Source organism: Topomyia yanbarensis, chromosome 3, assembly GCF_030247195.1.
Source record: "Topomyia yanbarensis strain Yona2022 chromosome 3, ASM3024719v1, whole genome shotgun sequence".
NCBI classification, from domain to species: Eukaryota; Metazoa; Arthropoda; class Insecta; order Diptera; family Culicidae; genus Topomyia; species Topomyia yanbarensis.
Window position 1 is genome coordinate 391,379,269 of NC_080672.1, and position 23,300 is coordinate 391,402,568.

Consider the following 23,300-nt stretch of genomic DNA (forward strand, 5'->3'; position numbering starts at 1 on the left):
TAACCTTTTTCGTTTTAACTTTTAACTTTATACAAAAAATATAACTTTTTCAAATAAAATTATCTTCGATTCGGGCACTGAACATTAAATACTGTTGCTTTCATATGAAATAGCATACTTTGTAGTGTAGATCACCAAAAAATGGCCAACACGATATTTTTTTATATCTTGCAATATTTACTTAAACAATAGTTTATTTTTAGTAAAAAGTATATATAGCTTTCTAACGAGCGAAACTAGAGGTTCAATATATTAAGACAAATTGTTCTCCTTCAAAATATCTGAAAGTATTGCTAAAGTGATCTTAATTAAAAATCAAAACTGCAAGGGTTATACAAAGAAAATCATTTTTTAAGAAACGCCCTAATTTTTTTTTGGCGAATTTGGTATATAGAGTTTCAGTGTCTTCGACAAAGTTTTTTAAAATTTCATTTTCTTCAATTTTCTGAAATACAGCGAAGCTCTATCTCGAACCATTAAAAAGTTAAAAAGTTAATGATTTAAAAAAAATTAGAACCACCCTACCCACTACTTAAAATAATAGAAAAGTATTGCAAAGTGAAACATTTTATCATGAAAACGAAACTACATTTTTTATATTGTTCACCATGAAAGTAATTTAAACATATTACAAAGAGTCAATTCACGAAAAACCAAATTTTTAATATAACTTTTTCAGTTTTTATTTTTTTTCAATCTATCCTTCAGATGTTTTTCAGAGTTTTTGAAGACGAAAATTTTCTTCTAATACATCCAAACTCTAGTTTTTATTGTTCAGAAGATATAAGCACTTAATATTTCAAAAATAGATTTTTTCAAATCAATTTTATCAAATTTTAAAAAGTATCATATTCGCCATTTTTTGCTCAATTATAACTTTAATCATGACCTTATTTATAGTTCAAAAAAATTATCTTTTATTTGCCCCAAATGAGTGATATTGTTATTCCAAACAACCCCATTTTTGGCGAAAAAGTGCTCATAACTTTTCAACGGAAATAGCTAGATATATGTTGTCATGAAACAAATTATTCGCCTTGAAACAATCTTAAAGTTATCTGAAGACTACTTCAGTTTTAAACGAATACAGCAAAAGTTATTGGAATAAAACTGTATTTCGAAGAAACACCCTAAGCTCCGACTTTTAATTTGTTGTGAAATTATAAGTATGACAGATAGAGCTTACATGTCTTCAGTAAACTTTTCCAAAATTTGTCGTTCTACAACTTCGCTGAAGGTCGTTTGGCTCTAGCTAGAATGATTAAAAAGTTAACTTTTTGATCTTGGTGAAATTAGAACCACCCTAACTGCTGTTTTAACAAAAAGAGGAGGCTCATAAACTACGAAAACTTCTCCAAAGATTTAATAAGGCTAAGTTGTTTAGTTTTAGTAAAATCTCAAAATTCCTGCTAAATTTGCATTCTGGACCACTGTGCAACGGCTTCAAATGTGAAGGCGAAAATGGGCTAGTCACCCTATATGAATGAATATTGATATGAAATTCATGTTTTTGAATTTATGAACGCTTTATATCAAACAAATTTTTGGTTAAAAATCCGAATGTGGCTGAAAAAATGACCATTTTTGGAGTTTTTGACCATTATGCTGATAATTTTTATAAGTTACATAACGTGGAAAAAGTTTAAATAAGTAATACTCAGTGCTATAAACAAATATTACATCGTTTTTTCGATATATATCATTGAACTAAAATATTTTGATTCCTTTTTACTGAACAACGTTTTTCTAGTGCACACAGAGTTCCTAAACTATTTTTCCTCAAAAATGGTGGGATTAAGAAACACGAAAAACCTTATTTTTGTAGAGGTCGCGGTGCTAGAAGCTCACAGTTCTAGAATATTTACAATAGTCCAGTTGCGATAAAACGTAGTCGAAACGTAGTCGTAGACAGTCTAAATTGTCAGGTTTTATCAGCTTTCAATAATATTTCAAAATAACGAAGATATATGAAAATTTCATTTTTTATTGTCAACGAAAACTGTCCCTGGCTTCACTGCTCCATCGAAATCTAATCAGCCAAATTGCCATAACTTCAGTTCTTGTAACTGCTAGCGATCAAATGAAAGCTAATAGTCACATTGATTGTTTTCGTGAGAAAATCTTACCTAAACTAAAAGTTATAGCTGATTAAAAATGTAGGATTAATTCATTGAAACTATGAAAATCGCAATATATTCAAGTGACTTTTGCCAATGGTTTCGGCAGTCAATTTTTTTGACTTTCTTAAGCAAATCGCTTTCTTTTCGTGATGTAAATCTTACCTGCGTAGGTGGCGCTGCTATGCTAACTTTCTTATTTCGCATTCTAGAGGTTTAAAGTCTTCCAGCAAGTTGTAGAACGTTTAAAACTATGACAAGTTGTCGAAGCTCTTTATCTATTGGTAACAAAGTTATAGCAATTTGTTATAAAATTTCACGGAAATTACGTATTTTGTACTATTTTTTTCATATTCGTTTAATTTATCATTGACAACTCTACGCTTATATCAGAACTGACGTCTATCATAGAAGACTTTACGAATTTTTGACACGTTTTAAGCAGTTTAAAGATATCATGATTTTAAAAATCAATTTTCTCAAAAAGTTGCAATTTTTGGTAAACAGTCATCGATGTTCCTTAGTGTATCCTACATGTCCTACCAAATGTGGAAATATGCCGGGTTCATATTTTGATATATACACTGAAACCTCCATCTACGAACTCTTTTTTACGTAATATGCGATTTGAAGTTGTATACAATTTATCATATTTTTAGCAAACTGTTACTAATAAAAGTTGGGTATTTTCGAAATGGGATTGATGGTTGGATGACAGAAATGATGTCACCTTGAAATCCAACATGGCGACTTCCGGTTTAGATATATTCTCTATAACGTCAACAATATGGGTATTTTCGAAATGAGATTGACGAGTAGATAACGGAAATCGACGTCTGAAGCCATCTTGAAATCCAAGATCCGGTGAAAAAACACTTTTTTTGCCATTTTTTTAGAACTTTGCGTGAAGCGAATTGTTCAAAACTTTGACACATTTCAATAACATTCTGTAATTTTTCTATGCAAAACTATCAACAAACGATTCGGTGACGCAGCTTTTTGTAGAACGTCTCTGAAAAAACATGATTTGCGGTGTTACCTGTCATTCAAAAACAGATTAACCGATTTCTTTCAAACTTTGCATAGACATTCTATGTAAAAAATACCTAGCCCCTACGTTGAGTTTTTGAGATAATTTTTTAATTAAGGTGGTGTTTAGTCATAAAAAGGCGAATTTTTTTTTCTTGAAAAAGAGAAATTTTTATTTAAAATGAGTAAAAAAAACCCTTAATCGAAAATTTATCCCGAAAACTCAACGTAGGGGTTAGGTATTTTTTACATAGAATGTGTATGCAAAGTTTGAAAAAAATCGGATATGTATTTTTTGAATGTAAGGTTATACCGCAAATCATGATATTTTTGCCTAGAAAAATTACAGCATGTTATTGAAATGATACACTATAATGTACAAAAGTTTAGATCAAATAACTTTACGCAAAGTTCTAAAAAATCACAAAAAAGTGTTTTTTCATGCTGAAACCCTTACCTCCCCCCTTAAGCTGTTTTGAAATCCGAGAGAGCAAATTCCGCTTTGGATAAATTCTATGTAACCAGAACAATATGGGTATTTTCGGAATGGAACAATTATAGAGTACATTTAGAAATACTGATTAGTGCGGATATTTTATAGAAAATTTTGCCCAACCGGAAGTTTCTATATTGGCCTTTAAAATGACGTAACTCATCGATTTACGTCATCTACTCGCCATTTCAAAAGTACCCTTATGGTTGGGGTTATACAAAATTTCGCTCAACTGGAAGCCACCATCTTGGATTCTAAAATGGCACCAATCTACCATATCCATCATCTACTCGTCAAGCCCGTTCCTAAAATGCCCATTATTGGAGTTATCAAGAATATTGCTCAATCATAAATCGCCATCTTGAATTTCTAAATGGTTTCAAACATACATTTTCATCATCTATTTGTCAAGTCCGTTCGAAACACACCCAGTGTAAGGGTTATCGAAGATATTGCTTAACCGGAATTCGCCATCTTGTGTTTGACAAGGGTTCCAAATAACGATCTTCGTCATCTACTTGTTAAGTGCATTCGAAAAATACCCATATTATTAGGGTTACCGAGTACAGTGAAGACCCGTTTTGATCAACTCTTTGGTGTATTTTGGGCTGACAACAAAATCGGGACATAGTTTTTTATGGTTCATTAAGGAACGTAGCTAACTTTTTGCCAAACAGTGCAACTTTTTGAGAAAACTGATTTTTAAAATCATGATACTTTTCTATTTTTTCACTCATATTTTCCTCAAAACGAATCGAATATTCGCAAAGTTCGATAACAGATACAAAATATCCGTTCTGGTGGAAACGTGATAAATTTAATAAATATGAGGAAAATAGTTCAGAAACCGTGACTTTCAGTGAAATTTTATAATAATCGCTATAACTTTGTCACCAATAGATAGGTATATAGCTTAGGTATCTTCGACAAATTATTATAGCTTAAAACATTCTACAATTTTTTTTTCCTTAAATCGTCAAAAGAGTGTGAGTAAACATGCATACATTTTGTATTCGAAGTGTAGTTTATCGTTTCGTACAAATGATATTTGTGGAACCAAGAAGTGGATGAAAAATGTCAAAGTGTCATCTTTCCTGGTTGAGGCCACTTTGTGTACCCGGTTGTGAGTCACCTAATAAAACACTTCCGAAGCAACACCTCCAGCCAATCCAACTTCGAGTTCGTCTCATCACCCTATTGTTTTTCGAGATGCCAGCTTTGCTTTGATGATGGTTAGAATCGGGCCATTGCAAGCCGGGCATGCCGAAAAAGTCATCGTATCGTGATCGAAATCCCATGGAAAGCTGTATATTGACTTGTAGCGTACACGGAGCACGGAAGAAAATGCCAATACAGGCGTAATTGTTATTTACCACGTATTTATTGAAAATGTCGGATGTTACATTTTTGGTGGATTGCCGTAGGCGGCCAACAACCAGGGAAAAAAACGTTTTGACAATAAAACCTCTGAGAAATTTGCTCATTACTTTATTTCAAACTGAATAAATATAATTTCTACGGCGGAAAGTTAGGTATATGTCACGCCTTTCGAATGGTATATAGTGTTCGCATACAAATGTTCGAAACGAATTTTACGGACAAAAAACAAAACCCGGTCAAAATACGAGGACACTACCCTATATATTGAGGCGCAATGATTTTTTATTTTTAATGAATTATGTCTCACAAACGACTCGTTTAAAACGCGAATTTTTTGTAATGTTTAGTTAAATCAAATAATCCTTAAATTAATAATATAAAACAACGTATCCTTGAAGACACTCTTAATGAAGATCAAGAAAAACCAATTACACTAAGGTTTTTTGCAAGCGAGATACATACTGTGTAAAAAATCCGCGTAAAGAAAATCGTGCAAAAAACCGCGCTAAATCCAGAATCCGTATAAAAACCGTAATACAGTAATATTCCGTTTTTGGCAACAATACATTTTTTTTCAGTTGCCAAAACTGGAACCATGCCTTAAAAGCTTTTATTTTCAATTTGTGACATCATAAATGTTACTAGAATATTATTTATAAAAGAATATGTGAAATGGAATGTAATAATACAAAAAAATCAGCAAATTTAATTTTATTCGCTATGCCCGCCTCCATAAAATATAGCAAATATGACTCCTATGTTTGGAAATAAAGTCAAAAGTGATATCCATTATTACAACAAAATGTGTATTGAGCATTTTTTTAAAAGATTTACTATGAACAAAAACAATGTTGCCAAACATTCTTGTTGCCAAAAATGGAGCATGCCAAAAACGGAATCTTACTGTAATTCCAACATTTATACTAAATAATCAGAAAGGGTTATGAGGCTATGTCTAGGGACTCGAAAAACTATTTTAACAATTAAACAATTTCAATAAATTTTGAAAAATATTTGGAGGCTTGCAATCTAGAATTTCTAGTAAAAATTAATTTTTAGTGTTAAATACTGTACAACCTTGTAACAAGACTATCTTAAGGATTAGGAAACCTTTTTTAAGCATGTGTAAGAATTGAACGCTTGGTAGTATGCGTAGGAAAAATTATGTTCAACTTTGCCACAAGCTTATTCATATAAAACCTTTTCAAAACTCTAAAAGGAGAACATCAATCGATTTATAAGATTATCACGATTCATATTATGCAAAATAGTTGGTGTAAAAACAATTAACCAAGAGGAATGGTGCTTTTGAAAAAGTGGCTGTGGTTTTTTCATTACGCAGTTGTGTGGCGTGCCCCCAGTATAGTGTGGTAGTGTGACAAAAAATCACAGCCACTTTTTCAAAAGCACCATTCCGCTTAGTTAATTATTTTTCCACCAACTATTTTGCATAATTTGAATCGTGATAATCTAATGAATCGACTGATAATCTTCTTTTAGAGTTTTGAAAAGGTTTTATATGGATAAACCGTTGGCAAAGCTGAACACAATTTCTCCTACACATACTACCAAGCGTTCTATTCTTACACATGCTCAAAAAAGGTTTCTTGAACCTTAAATTCGGCTGTTTGTTCTCGATCGGAGTACATATCTCGCTGACTGCAAAACAATCGTGCTAAGGGCGTCTTTTGTTGAGTTGGTTGTTTATGCAGATCTTTACTGAGATCCTATTCTTTTGTATCAGATATTGATCACGTCTGTTTTATTGGTTGCTCCTTTCTGGGACCCTTTTTTTCTCTCAGATATTTAAGAGTAGGGGAAAGAGGGTAACAGTGGAACTATGAAAACGTATTGTTTTCATAGTTCCACTGTTACCCTCTTTCCCCTACCTCTCAATTTATTTCGAAGTAATTTTGAAGATCCGCTCTCGAGTGCCTTCATTTTACCATCATCATAGCATGTTCTCGAATGTAAAAAGGGTTAACTATACATAATTGTACATAATTTGCTCTGTAAATAGGTTGCTTCTGTACATGTGTGTGTGTGTTTGTAAATAATCGGAATGAACTCTGCCAGGAGATAATATGTCACCTATTTCCTGTTGACTAACGAAGCTATGTGTGCAAGCATACTAACCAATATACCAACTAGTTAAAAACCGAGGGAAAAGTAATGTCAAAAAGTGTCAATCCAATTCGTTTCGTGCGGAATAATTTCACCTAAATAAAGGAACAACGTGAGGAACTGCGGTGTCATTGTGTGTTGTCGTGTATGGTTTGTGAAGTAGTCGTCTCGGTTGGTCGCCGCTGTACAAACAGTTATAGGAATTCAACCACTTCATAGCCAATCTTTCGAGATACAATATATAATTGTTGTTCACCTCTTCAACTGCGGCAAAAGTACACGAAAATGTTTCAAATCGTTACCTATTGGTATTATCAAAGTTTTAAGCGAAAAACCCGATCGATTAATGCTACTAAACTGATCAATTTATTGAACTTTTTAACAGGACTTTTTCATCGTTTTTTTCTAGTGTTGTTTTGTTCTGTGGCACATCACTCTTTCGCTTCGATAATCCCAAATAACCCACCAATTACGCGTCCAGTGTTCGTGCGGGAAATACTTGGAAACTCGTGCTTCCATTTTCCGAATCACATTTTCTACTAATGGGGACTTTCATTCGCTTAAAAATAAAATCCTAATTATCTAATCTTTTATAACTTCACACCCACCGCTTATCAGCAAACTAATCCAATTCGACGAAATCCAAACGCAATAATAATCAACAGATGTCCTTTTCTAGCCCCGTATTGTTTGATCCGAAATATTTGCTTATTGTTTGTTTAGTTCCTCCTCATTTCATCAAGCTATGACCTAACCTCAAAAATTTTGTAGTTTAAAGTTGATTTGTGACCCCCCTTACTATGAAATGCAATAACTGTGTAATATTTTAATCAGAATTTTTTCACTTCTCTTCCCACTCCCAAATCAGCAGAACCGTGCCGGCGAGAACAGTAGTTTAAGTACACCGGGTCAACGCACCAGCAGTGTCCTGCCGGATCTACTGAGTCAAGCATCCCCGGCTACACCGCCGCGTCATGACAAGTCCGCCAGCGAAGAGGTCAGTACACTAACCCAGTCCTTAGTGTTATACACGCAGAAAGTTCTTCACACCATCCGCTTCCAAACCCCCTCCCCTCGCAACACATGCGTTCATACGACAGCAAAACATCATACCATCCACCCCGTTGCTTTTGGCAGCTGGTCCTTTTCACTTACGCGCGGGCCCCTTTCTATTGCAGACCAAGCGTCCGGATGCTGTCGGATTGTACACGGGGGAATTTAGTTTTGAAACATTTGCTTAACTTGTTCTTTTAAGAAAAACAAAAAAAATCATCGTATGCAACAAAATGGTTTATATCCATAATCAAAATGTCGAATGGTCCTAAGTGCAAATTCGAGTCTATCTTTGTTTGCCTTCTTTTTTGATTATTGCTGCGTCATCATACAAATTTACATTGTTTCAGTATATGTCGATACAATTTGACTTCGATTATCATATTATGCAAATAGTTAACCCTCCGGCAGTCGCGCTTATGGCCCACTGAACGAGCAGCCTTAGCGCTGGTGCCCTAAGACGATTTCGCTAGATTTTCAGAGCAGCGTGCACTCAGTGCACTAGCGCGACTTCCGGAAGGTTAAGGATCAAACGCAAAAGTGACCGAGCTATTAACGGAAGAGAAACAAAAAGAGACATTTATTTGCACTTAGGACCTTTTGATATGTTTGTCTAGATTTTGATTGAAACAACGCGAAGTTTTCGGGTAGTAATTACAAACAAATGAAAAAAAAAATCGAAGCTGTTCTTTTTTAATAATTGATGCTTAGTCGATTAACTGCAATTTGGCAAATATAACACATTTCATCAGAATCAATCACGTTTGGCAATAGCAAATCCCAGTGTACAATTCGCAAAATCGCCTCATCGCATATCATTATCCATACACCCTACCATAGCCACTTTGCTTTGTTGTGTTACTAAAACTATGAGTGCTGAGTATTGTTGCTGTGTGAAAGTAACCAACACGTTTGAATTACAATAGGCATCAGAGTGCTCTTTGACACCAGAAGAGTATGTTCGGTGACTTTAATCCTTCCTCCGAAAAAAGGGAGCAAATTTACACGGGTAGATACAGACTATACTTTCTAATAACCAAACATCGAATAGGGAAGCAAAGCGATACATCATAAACGAAATCTTAATCAATAGATTAGCTTAAGATCAGTTGGACGGAAACGTTTTATTTTTAGTTTTTATATTCGGAAAATTTCGCTCAGTGACATTTTTCCGAATCAAAGTGTGTCAGACGTGAAAAACGTGTGTCTTAATATCAACAGGATTCCGATAGTATAATATTCAAAATAGTTCTTTGTAGTAAAATGATCGCTTTTCCTGCTCCTTGTACTTAACTACTAGTATAGTATTTCTCCAGATTGACAACCAATTCAAACGAACTGATGGCTGCGTTGTACTCCTTTTTTCCGTCCAGGTTGTAAGTAACGAACTAATTGAATCAAAATACTAACATTTTCGCGGAAATTAGATCAAGCTAATAATTGATTACTAATCAATAACATTACTTGCAGTTAGCTTCTTTTCCAGTGAGTTGCTTATTAGAGTGATCAAACAAAGTTTTTCGTGCAATAATACCCCAACCGGACTTTGAAGAAATAAGCAAAAACGGGAAATTTAAGTTGCTTCTTTCATTAAAATTCCAACCGTAACCACTGACAGAAATCATTTGAAAATATTGCGATTTTTACAGTTTCATCGAATTAATAATGCGAAATCCGTGTAAAGAATAGTGGTAATTCCAGAAACCGCGCAAAAAATCGCGTTACATTGAACGCAAAAGCATTAGGTGATTTTTGAGTTTTTTTGCACGGATTTCGCAATTAATATGGGTTTTGCATTTATTCTTAGCCCTTCTAAATGAAAAGAGCATAGAGGATTTTTAGAAAAGTATAAAAGGCGGATCTTCATTCCTTTTGGCTCGCACTTCAGCAATATGGTTTTCAAAATGGCGTCAGGCATGGATATTTGGCGTATAACCGTTAGTCCAGTTCCGAAAATACCCATATTGTTGAATTATGTGCCAAAAGGAATCTTCAAGATCCGTCTTTTCCACTTTAACAAAAATCTTCTGAGGAATAAATGCAAAAAAACCATAATCACATGCAAAAAAAATGTTCAGATATCGTCTAAGTTCTAAGTTGTTTGCCTTCCAAAGGAATATTTTTCCTAAGACCGTGTTAATTGCGAAATCTGTGTAAAAATCGGCGAACAAAACGTGCAAAAGCTGAAATTGAAAAGTTAGAAGTGTTGTTTATTGCAGTGAGTAATATTCGTTTTAAACTTGTTCCATGCTAACTTTGTTTCTAATAATTAGCATAATGCTTAGAATGTTCCAAAAGGGGTCATCTCTTTTTTTATATTTTACCAAAAATAAATTGATTTAAAAACACTCATTGTTTTGTGTAAAGACATGAATTTTACATCAATATCCATCGATACGAATCATAAATGTTTATATAAGAGGTCAACCTTCCGAAATGATGTATTCTTAATACACCCAAAAAGTAATCTTCTACCAATTCTTTTTCAATGTTAAATTTTCACTGTTGCTAATATATAAACATATTTTGGTGAAAAAACCAGAAGTTACTCATTTTAAAGCCAAATTTTGGGAAAATGGAGGATTTTTCCATGATAAATCTATAGATTTAATATGACGACCGCGTTGATTTATCAACGGTTCATATGGAAAACTTGCCCAATTATGTTTATTTGGTTTTACATTGAGTAATTTCATGTTTTTTCTCTAAATTTTTTTATAATTTTACTAACAGTGAAAAGATAAAGTTGATTTTTTTGCTGAATATCACTATTTTTGGGTGTATTAAGAATCCATCATAGAGGAAGTATGACCTCCAATATGAACAATGAATGTTGATGCATATGCAATTTTTGTTTTTATGCAAAACAATAGGTGTTTTAAGGTCAGTTTTTTGGTTAGTGTTAAAAAATTATTAAAAAATGGCCACTATTGGAACCTTTGTGCTGATTACACTAGTTTACAGTATTCCTGAACACAATAAGCTGGTGATTATTTTCAATGTAAAATCGTATGCTGAAACTGAAAATGAAGACCAAAAAATTTACAGTAGAACAGTTTTCGAGTTCGACTAAAACAATAAATTTCACTTTTAAAATAAAAAAACACGTTTAGTAAAATCCATATATCTTCGGTTCTAGCGCATCGGTACGAAATATAATTACACACCAAAAAAATCTGAATTTTATCGTTGACGTAATTGAAAACATGACATAATTCAACAAACCGTAATTTACGAAATGACGGAATATTACCGTGTTCCATTCAATTTTACATGAAACATATACTTTACATGCACAATGACATACAATTATACTTCCTACCATTCAGAACAAACGCTGTATGTGGAGTAAAATTACATGATTTAGAAAATTAAACGTCATGTAAAATTAAAATCAAACGTAAAACTAAGTCATTTTTGATGCTCGTATATGTCAGGGTCAGGAGACGTAAATTTACACTATTTTTTCTAGGTGTGTATGTTAAATTGAAGGTGAATGAATGTACCTTCGGTCGTCTGAACATTTTGTTTTAGTGTTCCGACGTTATTTATGAGTTTGTTAATTTTTTTCTTAATTTTTCCTAATTTGTAAAGAAATATAAATGTTTGGTCAAGATAAAGCAATTCTAAAAATTATATTTTTAGTGCAACTTAAGGACATTATACATGCGAGCCACAACATAGCTGCTACGCCGCACACACCCCTCTCCCCTGCCTAACCATGTATCTGACATGAGCAAATATAAAAATAAGTTTTTCAACACATCAACCTTGCTGGTGTGCCACGAAACTGCTACTTAAGGAAGCTGAAACATTTTCCTATACAATCAATGCGAGTGTTTGACGGAATGCCATCTGTAGCTCCTGTTTTGTGCGAAAATATCACACATCTTCACTTGGGGTTTCTTTTCGAAACACTTATTTTTCTTCTTCTCGTTTTCATTGCACTTTTTCAAATGCACTTTATTCACACACCACTGCAAAAACACTCGCGAAACTTTAATCGTTTACTAACAAAACTTCAAATTTTCTGCCAATGTGCAGATGACCAAAGGAAAATGTTCGGAAACTCTCATTTGTGCGTTTGAATTTTCACTTCAGATTTCAGTTTTTCTCAATGTAAACAAGCGAGTCGGTGCCTAGCAACGTGGCTTCCACATATCTTCACCTTAAGCCTTCTAAAAACCAATGAAAATAAGCCTTTATCAGTTTAAATCGGATAAAAATTCTGATAGTTATTAAATTTTTTGTGGAATGGGAATTTTTTAGTCCGAGTCAACCGTTTCGATCCCAATTTTTTGTAGGGTTTGTTTCATAATATATGAGGGGTTCTCTGTTAGGACACTGTAAAATAAATAGAATGAAGAATTTTGAGAGAATTTAATATTCGACCTCGTTTATCTGAATGATGCAAGTCTTCTAATAATTATTCCAACCTGAGTAAAGTGATAAGTCACCAAAAAATTGGTATTAAAAATAGGCATAATATTTACATGTGTTGTACAGACTCATTTCGTCGTCATTTCGTGAATTACAGGATTGTATACTATTCCCCCGAAAATCATTCCCCAGAAAGCTATTCCCCAGCATTCCACTCCCCAGAATATCAGAAAGTCATTTCCCAGAATGTACCATTCCCCAGAATTCCATACCCCAGTATGCACTATTTCCCAGAAAGTAATTCACTAGAAACTTTTTTTGTTTCCTTTCCACTTCTATCGAACGACATTCTTCGCTTTCGATTCGGTCACATTTGAAATGATTTGCATTGTGTTGAAACCGAAAATTAGGACATTATTTATTTCGAATTAAAATAAAGAATTTGCTAAGTGTTTCCCCAGAATGAACTATTCTCCAGAAAACCACATCCAGAATGAACCAATGCTCAGAAGTTACACCGATATAACCATATAATATCATAAATCTTTCAGAATGTTGGCCATATTGCTCCCTCGAAGAGTCCACTGCTAGCAGCATTAGACAAAAGCAATATTTTTACATTCCTTTTAATAATATAAACTGTAAGTAGGGGTTTGCCCGCTACTCGGGTTCTTATTTGCCCGGCGTACCCTTCGTTTCAGGGCGGCCTAGGTGCCTCTACAGAATTTCGGATTTTCGTAACAACAAAAAAAAGGTAAACAAAACAAATAAATTTAATTTTACCGTGTTTATTTCCTCCAACTCTCTCCACTGCTGCTACTGCTGGGCGGGTGGTCTCGTCCGACCGGCCGGGACAGCAACGGCCGAGTTCTCCCGATTTGGGTTGACTGCTCCGGCAGTGGTCCTTGACAATTAGCTAGGGAGGTGAGTTTAGCTCCTTTGTTGAAACCTCCCTAGCGACGATGGTGACGAATCACCGGATTCTTTGCTCACCGCAAAGAATCCCGGAAGACACCGCAGTGTTCTTCCCAGGGGGAGCCGTTGTCCACCCTGCTTCGCCCTCCTTGGCGATTAGCTGGGAAGGAGAGCAAGGCTCGTTCGGCTTATCCTTCCCAGCGAGGGCGGATTGGTGCGTCTGGATCCTTTGCGGTTAGCCGGGGAAGCGAAAACTCCTTGTTGATTAGCTTCCCCCGACGGCGATCCAGCACCAGAAACACTATGAGTGCCCAAACCACGGGCCGGCACTTTCCGACGGATATCCTTCCGTCACACACGCGCACTTCACTCAATTGTCGTGGCGGTCAACTGTCCCAAAACAGCGTATCGGGGACGTCTTTTCTAAACCGTGGTCTGTCACTATCTGGCTTTCCACGATGGCCGCCTTTTTTCACTCGACCCAAAACAAACACCAAAACCAGCACCAAAAAAACCGTACCGCCGCATAGCTGTCATCACCTATGCGCAGCATAGCCAGTACACTTATTTCAGCAGCAGGAGAGCGGTAGCCTATCTAAGCCCTATGTTATTTATACATAAATATGAAACAAAATTTTCTACACCTATCTAGACCAACAGAATCGTTCACAAAAGCTAAAACAAACAAAATTTACGAGAAAAAGTGAACGATCATAAGGAACAGTGGTGAGCATTATGTTACATAAACAATGCACTCTACGGGAGAGTACGTACAAATAGGTATATTTTCACCCAGTGCTAAATTGTTACCCTGACGGGTTACAAAACATACATATAGGACAAATCGACGCTGTTGTGCTGTCTTATGACAAACGCCATTTTGGGGTAAACTGAGTTAGATATGCCACATTACTTGTTTGAAAAATCTTTACAAAGTGGCGTTTTCAGAATTTAGAAATTCTACTTGGTTACTTAGATATAGCTAGAAACATGATGAGAAATTGTGAGTTTTTTTACTTCAAATCACTATATCTAGGGATTGGCTCAAGTTATATTGCATTTTTAGACGGTTTTTTGTGTGAAAATGTCTGAGGAACACAATGGCATAAACATTTTCGAAAGAAAATTATACGAGTTTTGAGAAAAACACAGTTTTAGTTTTGAACTGGAAATAAAAGATATTTGGCAACACTGTAATCAAAAATAACAATTTTTTCTAGATTCCCTGACTCATTTTCTTTAAAATGCATTTCACCGAATGTTTATAGACCATATGAACCCAAAGATATGAATAAAAGTTAAAAAGTGATGATTTTTTTCTGTGGAAAATTTTCCATGCACGATTATGACACGTCATACAAATTTTGTCATCAATACACGCCTATGACACTTGTGAGTGCGACTTTTGTTTACATTCATAGTAAAAACTCGCAATATAGTCAACCGATCTTCGTAATATTTGAGAGATTAATGCATAATAGATAGAAGCATCAATTGTCTTCTTTGGATTGTTCATACCATTTATAAGTTTCAAGGTATTCAATCTCAAACTTTAAAAATCGTTGTTCTCGAAATGTGCTAAATGGCGCTTGTTATAAGATAGCACAACAGCGACGAAATCGCTTATATTCAGTACAGGTGTGTTTTTGAGAGCCGTTTGGTAACAACCATAGAAAGCGATAGCCCCCTTCCTTGGATCCCAAAGAATTTAAGTAAGGTTATGTGGCGAAACCAAAACTTTGTACTTTACATACGTCAAGGAACTGATAAAGTGTTAACCTGTTGAGGATACGCCGTCGAAAGCTCCTCGCTAAAAAGGCAGTTATCCATTCGCATATCCGATTTGCTCGAACATAGGAATTGTTTCCTTCTTTCAAACATGAACAGTTCTTTATATCTTTAAGCCAAATAACTCTTGCACTCAAATTTTTTATCTTTTTGTCTACCCTTTTTATTCAAACATAGGTGTTGGTTCCTTCTTTCCAGCTTTCCCTGAATCTATATAAAAATCGAAATGAATGCACATTTTGATAAACGGTTTTGTGTGTTTTTAGAATATTTATCCTTCTTTTGCATTAGAATGTTTCGTACGTAAAAGTACGATCCACCCGATTACTCGGTTTACTCAAACATGTGGCACTAAATACACTCGAAAGTAAATGGTACTTTTACCATATAATGTCTCATGTCAAACGATATTATGCCAAATGGCTTTGTGTCAAGCAGGGTAATCTTTTTCAGAAGCCAGGACAATGTTTAAAGTTGCACTGTTAGTGCTGATTATTTTTCATTTGAATACATTTTCTAAAACAGAGCTTCCCTTCTCCTCCTTTGATTTTCATTTTTTGGAATATTTTTTTTTGATACACTTTTAAAGTTACGCAATGTTTATTTAGAGTTTTTCGAGATAGTGACTACGATCGAAGTTTCTTATTTGATGCGTTTCATTGGTCGTATTCATATGACGGCTATATCAAGGAGACGTTCCTGGTTGACAGTCCCGGTTACAAGGAAAATTCCGCCAGATAGTTCATACAAAACTCCGCGACATTCCCAGTAGGAGCGGTTGGTGTTCCGCTTGAAACCATTGGCCACCCTTTTTGTCATCGTTTCGGCTTCTCCCCAATCCAGACCTTTTGCCTATAACCAACATTTCTGAAACATTCAGACCCAAGAACAGTTTTTACTAGTTTATCCCCCGTATACTTACGCATATATCAGTGGCGCCATAATCGCAAATGCGATAACAGTACCAATTAAAAATTTATTCTATTCAATATGACCGCCAACGTTGGCGAGGTATTGATGTCAAGTATTATGTCTGTTACTCTATGGTATAAGTAGCAGTTGGCATAAGCTATAGAAATACTTTCGAATGTATTAGTGCCACATGTTTGAGTAAACCGAGCTAATCGTAAATTTGCATTTCCAATGCAAAAGAAAGATAAATGCTCTAAAAACACACTCAACCATTTGGTGGGATGTGCATTCATTTCGCTTTTGATATAGATTTAAGGAAAGCTCGAAAGAAGGAATCAACACCTATGTTTGAAAAAACCGGGCAGACGAAAATATCACTAGTTTGAGTGCAAGAGTTATTTGGCATACCATTTCAAAGAACTGCTCATGTTTGAAAGAAGGAATCAATTCCTATGTTCGAGTAAACTGGTTTTACAAGTGGATAACAGGTTTGCTTGTGAGAGGCCGCCGTTTTCTAAGGATTATCCTCCGCAGCTTTACACCGCATCAGTTCCTTGACTTAGGTAATGCGCAAACCTTTGGCATCATCACAAAAAATGAACAAAACATTAACCTTTCTAGGGAATGGGGTATTCTGGATAGTGGCTTTCTAGGGAATGGTACAGTCTGGGAAATGTTTTTCTGGGGTATGGTACATTCTGGGATATGGAATTCTGGGGAATGGCTTTCTGGGAAATGGTTTTCGGGGGAATGGTATACAACCGAATTACAGTTTACTAAATTATGTCATGCTTGCAATTACGTCAACGATAAAGTTCATATTTTTTTGGTGTGTGGGGAAATCAATTATTTTGCATTTACGTTAATAAAGATCGCTATTTCACTCAACCAACCGCTCGCAAATTTTACACAAGCATTTGCGACCAAAAGGTGCTGTACCCGCTAGTTTCAATCATTTTGAAGTTTTCCCATACAACCGAGTGCCACTCTAATCCACATAGGCTGCTACGATGTACCGATTTTAATGTCCTGACCAACAAAACTTCAATATACTAGAATACATTGCGTAAGACATCTAAGTGTAATTGCAATAATAATAAATCGTGTTTGATATTCTACTAAATTTCAAAATTCTCAAATTGATGTTCTAGTAGGGAAAATAAATTATTAGTTTTACAATATTAGACGTATGTCTTGGTATGTAGTATCACATATACGAAATGATTCTTAAAGTTTTTATTAATATTGTACAAAATATAGATGAGCACTTATAGAGTTTCAAAATATAAACTTTATGGCTCATGAGGATTTAGTGTATAAAAAATTTCGTATTAGTAGAGAGTTATTTTCTGTATGACACATGTTAATATTACACGCAGTATTGTATACTAATCCTTCCATGATTTATCCCTTCACTGCGCCTGAAATTATTATTATCAGAAGAATGAAGTCATTTGGATAAACGAAGTCGAAAATTACTACAGATCAAATTTTCTCAATTTCTTCATTTTATTTGTTGAACAGAGTTCTAAAAGAGAATCCCATCCCAGCATTTTATGAAACAACCCCTAGAAAAAATGGGTTTGTAACGCTATAATAAGTTAAACCAGCGAAACTCCAAAATTCTCATTCTACAAAAAAATGAATAATTTTCGCACTTTTCGTCCGATTTAACTAACAAGGGCATCTTTAAAAAATGAGGAAAAATTAAGAAAAAGCTTAACAAACTCGTAAATAACGTCAGAACCATTAGTCACATAAAAACAAAATTTTCGGAAGACCGAACGTACATTAGGGCATCGAATTTTTGTGACAAATGTCAAAGTAAGCTCAGATGCCAAATTTCACATCATTTGGACAATTTTAGACTCCCGCCTACTTCGCTTGAAATTAATACTATGGGAAAATATGGAGGAAAAATATATTAAATGCTATAACTTTTGAAGTAGCAATTATAATTTATACCTTTTTTAAAGGAAATAACCTTAGCATTTGAATGTAGATATCTACGTTTCTAGAAAAATATGGAAAAGTGGGGTACTGGGTCATTTTGGCCCTAATGTCCCCTATTTTTAATAATTTTTCTGCACCGTGATGCAAATCATGCATATTTTGCAGTTTTTCTAATGTGAAAAAATCTCAGAAATCGAACGGACCCTTTTTGACCTGTGTCCGAATACGAGAAGTTGAGGTTATAGGGTTGAGGTTATATATCGTTCATATTAAATTTTATCATTTTCTCGTGCATATATCTGTATTATTCTTCACTCAATTTTAATAAATACCTTTAAATTATCATAATTATATTTTATATTGATGTGCTACAACTGAAGATATATGGATTTTACAAAACGTACTCTTTCATTAAAGGTCAAATTCACTTTTTCACTCTAACTCGAAAACAGTTCTAATGTAAATTTTTTAGACATCATTTTCGGATTCAGCACACAATTTTACATCGAAAATGGAGGTCACATATTGAAGTTCAGATTTTTATTTTGTAAACTAGTGTTATTACAAACTAATTTGGCATGAAAAATGTTTTAATAAATAATACTCAATACAATGGAGAACAAATACAATTTTTTCGACATATTTTACTAAAATTAAACATTGTTAATTCGGTGAAACTGTTAAAATAGTAATATTTTCAAGTTACTTGTGCAAGTGGTTCCGGTTGGGATTTTAATGAAAGAAACAGCTTCAATTTCTTGGTTTTGCTTATATTTTAAAAATTCGGTTGTGCTTTAACGAACCAAAAAAAAAAATTTTTTTTTGGCCACTATAATTGCTCACTAAACAAAAGTAGAGTTTAGAGTTTATTTCGTTCTTGCTTGTCATTTAAAAACATCATAAGATATTGTTGAAATGCATTATTTTTTAAATGGAATTCTTAATGTAAATTTATTAAATAGTACTTTACTAATAGTAGCTTTCCACATGATATAGGCATTTTGTATCATATCATTTTTCTCTCATTAGTCGTAGCAGCCAACGAGTTTTAGAATAAATTCTCAAATCTTGGACCTAAAGAGTACGCGGTATCAAATTGCATATTTTTCAAATTGCTGTTAGTTTTTCCATTAGGCATTTTCTATTGAAATTTTGGGTGAAATTATGTCAATGTTTATTGTTTACATTGTGTATATTTTACTAGAAATTGTACATCCATTGCAAAAATGGAGTCGATTGCTCTTTCGTGACAGCCGAAACTATCAATGGGCAGGTTTACTTGAAATAATGCCTCCGAAACCGTTTACTTCCTTCTACTTCTGAGCCCTCGCGACGCTTTTCTGGTCGAATTTATATACCCATGGGCAAAAATTCCTTGGTTTTTGATCCCCTCCTCTCCCTCCGTGGACAAGCGTGAACAGTATCTATAACACTACCCGCGATGTCCACGTGGACTTTTACCATTTTTCGTCCGGTAATTTGAAAAAAAGAGTTTTAAATTCCAAGAAATTATGGATATTGCCAGTGTATTGGATTGCTTTAATGCTGAATGTTATCCTAAAAACAGTTTTTATTTATCGAAATCAGGACACATTTTGGTATTCTTCATAATAACGCAAAATGGAAGTAACATATGAATTCTTGAATTGTACTGAGACAACTAAAGAAGCAATGTACAAACACCGAAGAAGAATACAGCAATAGGAAAAAGAACAAACGCATATAGGAAGCATCGCCCGAAATAACGTCCGCGCAAGAATTCCTGTCTTCCCCCCTAAAAAATGGTCATTGACGGAAAGTCGAACCCTTTGATCTGACGATGCAGTTAGCTACAATCAAAGAAGATTCCTACGATGCTGTAACTTACACAGCACTAATATCGAGTACCGCGATTTCCGAAGAAAATACAGGTTTGATGAGTCAGAGTTGATACTTCGTGTGCTATTTGGGGAGTCGTTTCCCTGCCTAGAATATAGGTGCAGGAATCCAACGGATCCATTCAATATTTCAAATCGTACCATTGTCTGGAATAATGCGTTTTTGGGAAATCTATAACACAAACATATATGTACTACTAACAAACGGATAATTTTGGGAAATTATTTCTTTTTGCGTAAACCTGTCCAGTATAGAAAATGTAGACAAATCATCATTGTACTTTATGCTTCATCATTTAATTTTTGTTATCATTGTTTCGTTTTCCATTTAAATTTAGTATGCGTTTTTTTTTTCATTTTTGAACTGCACTCGTATTCTGCTTCATTTTGCATGTATCATATAATTCTTTTACGATTTACAGCTTACGTTAATTTGCTTGATTTACTAATTTATTTTTTGGTTTCCCTCAACTTACCGCAAAAAAACAAAAACGAAAATAAAATCAACTGCAACAACCAACTACCACCATTACTGCTACTTCTTCAACAATGAAAAATGAACGCAAAATAACAGTACCGAGCAGCCGTCAGTTCCTCTGCCCATTCCACACCATCCAAGTCCTTCGTTGGCGTCACAAGCGTCGGCCTCATCAGCAACAACAGCAACAGCAATAACAATTTTACCCATAGCAGTAACAATAACAGTAGTAACAACCATCACCCGCTGCACAGCGGCGGTGTTGGTGTTGGTGGCAATGGGAACTCGTCACCGCATTCGACGGTGTCAAATTCGTCCTCTTCCTCCCACCACAATAGTCCAAACCATTCGATTAACATTAGAAATCTAAAAAACCACAATAATCTTTCGCATAGTAGCAATAATAACAATCATTTACCTCCCTATCACCATCAACAACTACAACAACCACCATCACTGTTGCACCACCAACAATCACAACCTGCATCGTTAAACTCCGCCACCGGTGGAATTGGTTCCGCTCCACCATTACCCCCCTATGCACTGGCGTTGCAACAGAAGCAACGAAGTTTTCTTACGTTCGGGTTCAGTGCCGGTTCCGGTGGGTCCGGAGCGGCCCGAAGGGAAAGCCACGTCAACGTGAATGTCACACCGACGTCCCACGACGCTGCCAGCGATACGCCCGAGATACGCAAGTACAAGAAACGCTTCAATTCGGAAATTCTGTGTGCAGCCCTGTGGGGTGTTAATCTGCTGATAGGAACGGAAAATGGTCTGATGCTGCTGGACCGGTCCGGACAGGGAAAGGTAAGTTGAAATGGAAAGTTTGGCGGTCATGTTTCCATTTGCTATTTTCTTTATAATCTAAACTAGGTCTACCAACTGATATCGCGAAGGAGATTCCAGCAGATGGAGGTGCTAGAGGGGCAAAATATTCTGGTCACAATTTCCGGCAAAAAGAATCGCGTACGGGTGTACTATTTGTCTTGGCTGAAGTCGAAGATCCTTCGAACCGATGGCATGGGTGATGTAAGCGTACTAAAACAGTTTTTGACTGACTGGATTGAATAGGACTGAAAAGGTTTCTTTTATATCCGTAGCAACAAGTGGAACGCCGGAATGGTTGGATCAACGTGGGTGATTTGCAGGGTGCGGTCCACTTCAAAATAGTCAAGTATGAACGTATCAAGTTTCTGGTGATTGCGCTCAAGGATTCAATCGAGATTTACGCTTGGGCACCTAAACCGTACCACAAATTTATGGCATTTAAGGTAAGTGATTCGAGTGTATTTGTTCTGCCTTGTTTACTCACTAAATCGTTTTTTTTTGTTCTGTTCTGTAGAGTTTCGGTGAACTGATGCACCGTCCGCTGCTCGTCGATTTGACCGTGGAAGAGCAGACTCGGCTGAAAGTGATCTATGGTTCGGCCGAAGGTTTCCACGCGGTCGATCTCGACTCAGCTACCGTTTATGATATCTACCTTCCTAAACATGTAAGTTTGTACATTTGTCAACCGTATATGGCAGTGGCGTAGTAAGAAATATTTTTGGTGGGGGAATATGTATATTTTATGAATGTATGATGCATATTTTATGTATGTATAATGCATATATGTTATTTTAGAGAGCAGAAAAAGTTAAAAAACACCCTGAGCGGGCCCAAAATATACCTACAAAAACTGTTTTGGGCAGCCACCTGACCCGCTAAAAAACTTATCTTGCACGGAACCTGATTGCTCCCCGGCACTACCTTATGGCATTACTTCGGGGAGGTTTTTTTTCTATGCGCTTAGCACACTCTAATCCTAGTAGCTTGTTCCTTCAGTAGGGTAGCACCCCCTGCTCGACACTCTACCAGCTGACGACCATCCACACAACGTGGCAATTTCTGTATGGAAGTAGGAAAGCTAGCTGAATTAGTATTCTTCCCTTACGAGGACAATTTGGGCGGCAAACTCCATATTGTCTAAATTACTGAGTCCTTCAGCTTGCTTCTGCCATTCAACACAACGACTCGGCTCCCTTGTGACATTCAACATCACAACTTCTTGACCATTTGGCTCTTTATCCGGTGCCATTTAGTACCGCAACTCCTTTGGGCCCTTTGGCTCCCTTCTTGCGCCATTTAGTACCACATTCTCGTTGAGCTGTCGACTTGTTCGCGAACTACTCGGTCTAGTTTCCTTTACGATGGACCAAGCTCACTCCGATGGAGAATTCCCCGGCGAGAGAAGTTCTCCCGAAACCAAGCCAACCAGCCAGGCTCCGGGGTCGGTCCGGTGATTCCGGTGAAGCAAGACGTTCGGTTCGATGGTGCCCGACGACTCACAACTGATGGTGCCCCGATGGCTCAAAACTGGTGGTGTCTCGTCGCGATCTACACAGTCTAGTCCTCGACGGTGGTTCTTTCTTACGCCGACGAAGAGTTCCCCAGCGGAAGTTCTACCGGCACCGATTCTTCTTCTGTTTTCGCTATATTTCTCTCGGACCTACCGGTAGGTGGTCATCCCGGCGATTGTGGGTGGAGCGTGGCGTCCGGGTCGCTACCCAGTGCTCTGTCCCAGTCTACTCGACTAATCCCCAGCGGTAGATCAAGCCAACTCCGGCAGAGTTTCCCGGCGATGATTGCTCTCCTGCGGCCGTATTCGACTAAACTCACCTCACTTTACGTGACTTTTCTCACCCGATTCTGAGAGTCAACTCAGGAGAAGTGAGATTTCCCATTGCAGTTAAATGGCCGTCTCACGTCACCCGAAGTGACTCTTCAGAATTGTGTGAGAAAAGTCACGTAGAGTGGGGTGA

General features: G+C 36.0%; 1 protein-coding gene across 19 annotated transcripts in view; it reads left to right on the top strand.

Moving 5' to 3' along the window:
• Positions 1-23,300, top strand: part of LOC131692242 (serine/threonine-protein kinase mig-15) — a 250,343-nt gene that overhangs the window by 219,886 nt on the left and 7,157 nt on the right. For 8 of the 19 annotated variants that reach the window (XM_058979178.1, XM_058979186.1, XM_058979188.1 and 5 more), the window contains 5 exons: positions 8,012-8,140; positions 21,058-21,306; positions 21,373-21,528; positions 21,600-21,770; positions 21,842-21,991. In XM_058979178.1, the coding sequence (XP_058835161.1) occupies positions 8,012-8,140; positions 21,058-21,306; positions 21,373-21,528; positions 21,600-21,770; positions 21,842-21,991 (855 nt within the window). Of the gene's footprint in view, positions 1-8,011; positions 8,141-20,595; positions 21,307-21,372; positions 21,529-21,599; positions 21,771-21,841; positions 21,992-23,300 lie in introns of all 19 variants that reach the window. The other 11 variants (XM_058979177.1, XM_058979172.1, XM_058979173.1 and 8 more) reach the window with 3 other exon arrangements.